Here is an 8,913-nt window from a genome sequence, read left to right as displayed (position 1 = left end):
CCAACCTCTCCACAATGGCCAAGACCAGAGAGCTGTGTAAGGATATCAGGGATAAAATTGTAGACCTACACAAGGCTGGGATGGGCTACAGGACAATAGGCAAGCAGCTTGGTGAGAAGGCAACAACTGTTGGCGCAATTATTAGAAAATGGAAGAAGTTCAAGATGACGGTCAATCATCCTCGGTCTGGGGCTCCATGCAAGATCTCACCTCATGGGGCATCAATGATCATGAGGAAGGTGAGGGATCAGCCCAGAACTACATGGCAGGACCTGGTCAATGACCTGAAGAGAGCTGGGACCACAGTCTCAAAGAAAACCATTAGTAACACACTACGCCGTCATGGATTAAAAATCCTGCAGCGCACGCAAGGTCCCCCTGCTCAAGCCAGCGCATGTCCAGGCCCGTCTGAAGTTTGCCAATGACCATCTGGATTATCCAGAGGAGGAATGGGAGAAGGTCATGTGGTCTGATGAGACAAAAATAGAGCTTTTTGGTCTAAACTCCACTCGCCGTATTTGGAGGAAGAAGAAGGATGAGTACAACCCCAAGAACACCATCCCAACTGTGAAGCATGGAGGTGGAAACATCATTCTTTGGGGATGCTTTTCTGCAAAGGGGACAGGACGACTGCACCGTATTGAGGGGAGGTTGGATGGGGCCATGTATCGTGAGATCTTGGCCAACAACCTCCTTCCCTCAGTAAGAGCATTGAAGATGGGTCGTGGCTGGGTCTTCCAGCATGACAATGACCCAAAACACACAGCCAGGGCAACTAAGGAGTGGCTCCGTAAGAAGCATCTCAAGGTCCTGGAGTGGCCTAGCTAGTCTCCAGACCTGAACCCAATAGAACATCTTTGGAGGGAGCTGAAAGTATGTATTGCCCAGCGACAGCCCCGAAACCTGAAGGATCTGGAGAAGGTCTGAATGGAGGAGTGGGCCAAAATCCCTGCTGCAGTGTGTGCAAACCTGGTCAAGACCTACAGGAAACATATGATCTCTGTAATTGCAAACAAAGGTTTCTGTACAAAATATTAAGTTCTGCTTTTCTGATGTATCAAATACTTATGTCATGCAAAAAAATGCTAATTAATTACTTAAAAATCATACAATGTGATTTTCTGGATTTTTGTTTTAGATTCCTTCTCTCACAGTTGAAGTGTACCTATGATAAAAAATACAGACCTCTACATGCTTTGTAAGTAGGAAAACCTGCAAAATCGGCAGTGTATCAAATACTTGTTCTCCCCACTGTATATATATATATATTTTTATTTATTTAATTTTTGCTCCTGAACTTCTTCTACTCTCAACCTCTCCGATCATTTTCAATATGTCCATCCGGTTTGCTTCTATATGCCATATCTTTCTAACTGTGCTCTTTCCCAAAAGCTCCCAACCTACAACCTATATACTTATTATGGACACAGTATGCTTACATTATTAGCTATCTTTGTTATTATTTGTTGTTATTTGTTATTAGTCCCATCCTTCAACTCTATTCAATACCTCCCATCTATCTCTTAACACCATCCATATAGGATTTCTATTTGCCATATATATTTCAACCGTACTGTGATGTTTTACAAAAGTTCTGAACCTTTCTATTCTCATTGCTTCTACAGATTGTGAATTAAAAATAAACATTTTTGCTAAAAGTATTATTATATTATTGATCGATTGACTATGACTTTTCAGATCACCGAGTAATGCTATCTGCAAGGTTAGCTCCAGGTAAATATTGCAATCCTTTAGCCATTCCTGGACCTGTGTCCAAAAACAAGCTACAAATGGACGGAACCAAAACAAATGATCTAACGATTCTGTCTCTTCACAGCAAAATCTGCAGAGCTGGGAAGATTGTATCCCCCTTATAAATAACATTCTATTGGTAGCAAGAATTGTATATAATAATTTAAATTGAATGATTCTAATTTTTGAATCCGGTGTCGTTTTGCGTGTCAGTTCATAAACACTATGCCATGGGATCGGTACGTCAAAGATCTCTTCCCAACTATTTTGCAATCTATATGGGACGGCTGTCAATCCTTTGGTCCTTAAGTGAAACTTATATACCTTTTTATTTATCACAGTTTTCCTTAACCAATTATGTTCTTTAATGCAAGGCCGACAGACAAGTTCCTTACTTTCTCCCCCTTCCACTTTCCTCTTCCACTTTTGCGGTAAGGCTGCAATTATTTGGTTGTAATTTTGGGTAGAGCAGACATTTCCATATGTTTTTGTTAGCTGCATGTGCGACATAACTCCACCAATCCTACCGATGATTTCATTTACGAAGATTATACCTTTTTTAAACATTCTGTCAAAAAATAAAGGTTTTTTGTCAATTAGTATATTTGAATTTAACCACAATATTTGTTGCATTATTTGTTCTGTCATTTCTGGAGGATTAAATTGAAATTGCAACCAACTTTCTATGGCTTGTTTTAGAAATAGTGATATTTGGGAGATGATTTCCTTTTCAAATAACTGCAAATTAGTTGTTGTAATCTGAATAAAGGGAAAAATGCCTTTCTTGAACATTGGGTGAGACAATCTTACTAATTTGCTTGAGAACCAGTTCGGATTTAAGCATAATTTTGTATGACTGAAGCTTTTAGTGATAGGTCTAATGCTTTAATATTTAATCATTTCTGTCCTCCGAATTCATATTAATTATATAAATATGCCCTTTTAATTTTGTCTGGCTTGCCGTTCCAAATAAAATTGAATATTTTTTTCTCATATAATTTTAAAAACTGTTCGCTAGGCGTAGGCAAGACCATAAGCAAATAGGTAAACTGGGATAATACTAAAGAGTTAATCAGGGTGATTTTTCCACAAATTGACAGGTATTTTCCTTTCCATGGTAGTAAGATCTTATCTATTTTTGCTAACTTTATATTAAAATGTATTGAAGTGAGATCATTTATTTCCTTTGGGATATGTATTCCGAGTATATCCATATCACCATCAGACCATTTTATTGGTAAACTACATGGTAATGTAAAAATTGTATTTTTTAGTGATCCAATACGTAATATAGTACATTTGTCATAATTTGGTTGTAATCCAGAGAGGTTAGAAAATGTATCTAGATCCTCTATGAGGCTGTGGAGGGATTCTAGTTGTGGATTTAAAAGAAAACATGAATCATCAGCGTACAATGACACCTTTGTTTTTAAGCCCTGTATTTCTAATCCTCTGATATTATTATTGGATCTGATTTTAATAGCTAACATCTCGATGGCCACAATAAATAGATATGCCGATAGTGGACAACCTTGTTTCACTCCTCTTAACAGTTTAAAACTTTCTGAGAAATAGCCATTATTTACTATTTTACACCTAGGGTTACTATACATGATTTTGACCCATTTTATAAGAGATTCTCCAAAATTGAAATGCTCCAGGCATTTACATATAAACCCCAGTCGAACTTTATCAAATGCCTTTTCGAAGTCTGCTATGAATAGCAGGCCTGGTTTCCCATATTTTCCATAGTGTTCTATTGTTTTCAATACTTGCCTTATATTATCTCCAATGTATCTTCCATGTAAAAAATCTGTCTGATTAGAATGAATAATATCCAACAATACCTTTTTAATTCTATGCGCTATACATTTTGGTAGGATTTTTGCATCACAACACTGAAGTGTAAGGGGCCTCCAATTTTGTTAATGGACTGGATCTTTATATTTTCCACTTGTATCCTGTTTCAGTAATAATGAGATCAGACCTTCTTCTTGAGTGTCAGATAATCTACCATTTACATAGGAGTGGTTAAAACATGCTAATAACGGTCCTCTTAGTATATCAAAAAAGGTTTTCCCGGACTTAAAGTCTTTAATTGCATCCAGAAGTTCCTACTGCTAACCACTGCTATTCTTTGGTGGTGAAAATAGTGGCAGTATATTTTTTCAAAATCTTCAGATATATCAGTGTCCTGAAACCTGCCATATCTATTCATTAATGAATGTATCATTATTAGAAATGACTAATTATCAAAGTGTTGCTTATAGATAAAAAAATGAATATTACAAATATTTGAGTACTGACCAGACCAGTTTAAAAAGCAGTATCAGTATATCAATAACAGGTTTCTAAACACTACTAAATCAATCCTGATGATGACATGATTAAGAAAAATACTGACTGAATCATGAATAATAATGAATGAGAAAGTTATAGAGGCTACAACAAAACATGCTAACCTCTCACCATTACCAATAACAGAGGGGGTATGATCCTTGTGCCTCTGTAACTTTCTCATTCATCATCATTCATGATTCATTCATGATTATTCATAATCATAGTATCATCCACATGAATGTAAAAGTGTTCAGAAACATCTTCTATTCTTACTGACAATACAAGTGAAGTGACTCCAAAATGACAGGACATTATTCACCATTCAGTTTCTATTGGGAAAAACATAATCTATAACAAAACCAAGACAAACTGCAAATGTATTCAACAAGTTTGTAGAATCACAAGCTTGATGTAATCACTGCAGGTAAGGAATATGGGACCAAATACTAAACTTATGACTACTTTAATACAATATAAGTGAATATGTCCAAATTATTAAGACTTTTTCAAATGGGAGAACTAGATACGTAAAGTGCTTCATTTCATTTTTAAACAGTAACACAGATATGTATGAAAATACTCTCAAATAAAAGGTGACATTATATACTGTCACCTAATATGAAACATTCTATCTCAAATCCAAAATGCTGGAGTATAGCACCAAATGTAAAACTGTAAGCTTCACTGTCCAAACACATATGGTGTGGACTATGTGTGCCTGGTAAACACATGTGGATCTGGTGAACAGTTATCACTTGTTGACCAACTACAGGAATACTGACCTCAGAGTCTCCAGTTTACAGTGGGGATTCCCCAGTCCAGCAGAGAGCAGCTTCACTCCTGAATCCTTCAGGTCATTGTTACTCAGATCCAGCTCTCTCAGGTGTGAGGGGTTTGACTTCAGAGCTGAGACCAGAGAAGCACAGCCTTCCTCTGTGACTAGACAGCCTGACAACCTGCAAAGAGATCATCATGATTTCACAAACACACTGTTAATTTAACACCAGTAGTGTAGAAGGACAATGGCAGATGCATTTTTTTTTATTCTCTTAAACAACATATAGATTCATCTTCGGTCTCCTAGAATTGTATGGTCATATTGTTATACTAATGTGAACACCAATGCATTGATTCAGTAAGTTTTTCAATTTCATATTATATATTATAAACATATTATAATACATTTCTCTAAACTGAATATTTCTTCCTGATGATTAGTACTTAAATGTCATTTTATGTACTCACAGAGCAGCTCTGGAGGCTTTGACCACTGGCAGCAGCCTCAGAAGACCTTCCTCTGATCTGGAGTATTTCTTCAGGTCAAACACATCCAGCTCCTTTTCTGAAGTCAGCAACACAAAGACCAGAGCTGACCACTGTGCAGGTGACAGTTCTTCTTTTGAGAGACTTCCTGATCTCAAGTAGCTTTGGATCTCTTCCACTAGAGAATGGTCATTCAGTTCATTCAGACAGTGGAACAGATTGATGCACCTCTCTGGAGAGGGATTCTCCCTGATCTTCTCCTTGATGTACTTGACTGTTTCTTCATGGCTCTGTGAGCTGCTTCTTGTCTTTGTAAGTAGACCTCGTAAGTGCTTCTGATTGGACTCCAGTGAGAGGCCCAGAAGGAAGCGGAGGAAAAGGTCCAGGTTTCCTGTCTCACTTCGTAAGGCTTTATCCACAGCACTCTTGTAGACAGTAACTTCAGGCTTGTGTCTGAACAGCGAAGAAAAGTTACTGGACTTTGATTGCTGTTCCGCCATTAGATTCTCATTGTTGTTGATGAATGAGAGGAACACATATACAGCAGCCAGAAACTCCTGAATGCTCAGATGCACGAAGCAGTACACCTTGTCCTGGTACAGCACACATTCCTCTTTAAAGAGCTGTGTGCACAATCCTGAGTACACTGTGGCTTCATTGACATCAATGCCAGCCTTTTTCAGGTCTTTTTCATAGAAAATCAGATTGCCGTCAACAAGCTGTTGAAAAGCCAGTTTTCCCAGTGACAGAATGCTCTCTTTATTCCAGTGTGGACCTGTCTCTTCTTTCCCAAGATACTTTTCATTCTTCTGTTTGGTATGAAACTCCACAAGGTGTGAGTACATCTCAGTCAGAGTCTTGGGCATCTCTTCTGTCTTGTCTGTACTCAACATGTGTTCAAGGACTGTTGCAGAAATCCAACAGAAGACTGGAATGTGGCACATGATGTGGAGGCTCCTTGATGTCTTTATGTGTAAGATGATTCTGCTGGCCAGGTCCTGATCACTGAATCTCTTCCTGAAGTACTCCTCCTTCTGTGGGTCATTGAACCCTCGTACCTCTGTCACCTGGTCAACACACCCTGAAGGGATCTGATTGGCTGCTGCAGGTCGGGTAGTTATCCAGAGGAGAGCAGAGGGAAGCAGATTTCCCTTGATGAGATTTGTAAGCAGAACATCCACTGAGGTTGACTCTGTGACGTCACAACAGATCTTGTTCTTCTGGAAGTCTAGGGGCAGTCGGCACTCATCTAGACCATCAAAGATGAACAGAACTTTGTACTTGTCATAGTTGGAGATTCTTGATTCTTTGGATTCCATTGACAAGTGATGGAGAAGTTCAATGAAAGTGTGTTTTTCCTTTTTCATCAAATTCAGCTCCCGAAAAGGGAAAGAAAATACAAATTGGACATCCTGATTTGCTTTTCCTTCAGCCCAGTCCAGAATGAACTTCTGCACAGAGAATGTTTTTCCAATGCCAGCGACTCCCTTTGTCAGCACAGTTCTGATAAGTTTGTCTTGTCCAGTTAAGGGTTTGAAGATGTCGTTACATTTGATTGCAGTCCCTGGTCTTGCTTGTTTCCTGGTTGTTGTCTCAATCTGTCTCAGCTCATGTTCATTATTGACCTCTCCTGTTCCACCCTCTGTGATGTAGAGCTCTGTGTAGATCTTATTGAGAAGTGTTGGGTTTCCTTGTTTAGCGATCCCCTCAAATACACATTGAAACTTCTTCTTTAGATTAGATTTGAGTTCACGTTGGCAAATCACAGCAAGCTCATCTGAATCTAGAAATAACACAGAGGATATTAATATTAAGTCTGTTTAATGCCTACAGTATTCTAGGACTGTTATGACATTTTAAATTATAATACTTTTTTTGCTTAACTGACTGTATAAATGTGTACATTATTTCATAATACATTACAGACTGGTGTGACTGATTATATTATTATTGGTATTCTCTCTCTCTCTCTCTCTCTCTCTCGCTCTCTCTCTCTCTCTCTCTCTCTCTCTCTCTCTCTCTCTCTCTCTCTCTCTCTCTCTCTCTCTCTCTCTCTCTCTCAACACAACACATTCTTCTGCTACTTGATGAGGTCACTAGGTGTTGTGTTAAGGCTGCTACAATATCATTGAGTTACACAGCTACTTTAGCTGTACTTTAGCTACAGCTTTTAAATGTTTGTTCTAAAATAGCATTCAACATGAGGCAGACAGCTCTTACTTTTCTCCAGTGTGTCAGCAAGCTCCTTCTGGTTCATTTTCCTCAGGACGTGCAGTGTGATCTTCAGAGCCCCCTCTCTGGCACTGCTCTCCTGCTTCTCATCTTCAGCATCCACCACTTCCTTATCCTGCTTCTGACTCTCAAAGCCTTCTGGGAGTTCTGGACTAAGAATCCTGTTGAACATCTTCAGCTCGTTCTTCACAAATGTCATAATATTCTCTTCAAGCAACTGAAATAAATCAAGTAAATAAGTTAAGCAAGAGACTAAATGCTTTCTCATTAACACATAAATGAATGATTGACAGATCAACTTCACTTGAGGTAAACAAAAACAAATGTACATAACAGGACCACATACACTGAATATGGAGGCAAGGTCTGTTTGATGACTCTGGGAAGACTGACCACTGAGAATCTCTGACTCTGATCTTTCCTGTTGGTTTCTGTGTACAAAACATGAGATTACATCTCCTCATCCAGGGAGTACACACACACACACACACTCACACACACATACACACACACACACACACACACACACACACACAGGTAGGGAATGTTGTGTTTGTTTAATATTGTTTCAGGACTATGAAAATGGAAAAAAGGATTAGCCTATGGATTATGAAAACAATAAAAATAAATGGTAAAATGGGAGATGAGAAATGACTAGAGACAGCGTTGTTTAACTCACTGACCATGACCCATGAGTTATTCTTACCTTTGTTCACTAGAAAAGTCTCCCTCTCTAAACAGTATAGGTAGACCCATAGACTGGTCACTCTTCATGGACACACAGCTGGGTACAGGGGAGGCTGGTCTCTCCTGCATGATTGGGCTTCAACACAACAGAGACAAACATTACATCTCTCATCTACTCTGAGCTCAGATGGGGAAACAAGAGTTTCATTCCAAAACGCTATATATCCATTTTCAGAAATGTTCGTAAATTAGCTTCTATTCTTTAAAGAAATGATCAAATAAATGGTTTTGTTTTCTCACTAGATAATCATGGCAGGGGGTTGTTCAATAACAGACATGTGTTTGATTAAAATCGATCAATTAATGGCTTCATTTCAGAGAGACAAATGTTTCTTTTTTGCAAAATGATATATATCTGCCTCACTCTCAGAGAAATAAGTAGTACTAATAGATTTTACACACTTAAATGTAACAAATAACTACATTTTTAATAAAGAACTGTACAAATGATACACTTGTGACATCAGTATTTAAATATATTTAAAAAATAATAATAAATACAGTAATATGAGATCTGTATGTAAAATATTTACATTACATTTTTTAGTCATTTAGTCATTTAACATTTAGCAGATGTTT

The 8,913-nt window shown here is 38.0% G+C and overlaps 1 protein-coding gene and 1 pseudogene across 2 annotated transcripts in view; one reads left to right on the top strand and one right to left on the bottom strand.

Annotated features, from left to right (window-relative positions):
• The window catches only part of LOC311099202 (NLR family CARD domain-containing protein 3-like), a gene marked incomplete at its 5' end in the record, with an annotated part of 11,335 nt that extends 4,193 nt beyond the window's left edge, over positions 1–7,142 (bottom strand). Inside the window, 2 exons of the mRNA XM_084139882.1 lie at positions 4,871–5,048; positions 5,338–7,142. Coding sequence (XP_083996008.1) covers positions 4,871–5,048; positions 5,338–7,142 — 1,983 coding nt within the window. The remainder of the gene's footprint in view (positions 1–4,870; positions 5,049–5,337) is intronic.
• Positions 1–8,913, top strand: part of LOC311140884 (NLR family CARD domain-containing protein 3-like) — a 475,271-nt pseudogene that overhangs the window by 89,247 nt on the left and 377,111 nt on the right. The gene's annotated exons all lie outside the window — the stretch shown is intronic.

Source organism: Coregonus lavaretus (genome assembly GCF_964263955.1).
Source record: "Coregonus lavaretus genome assembly, chromosome: 2".
NCBI lineage: Eukaryota > Metazoa > Chordata > Actinopteri > Salmoniformes > Salmonidae > Coregonus > Coregonus lavaretus.
Note: the sequence above shows the minus strand (reverse complement) of the source record. Positions and strands in the feature narration are given on the sequence as shown.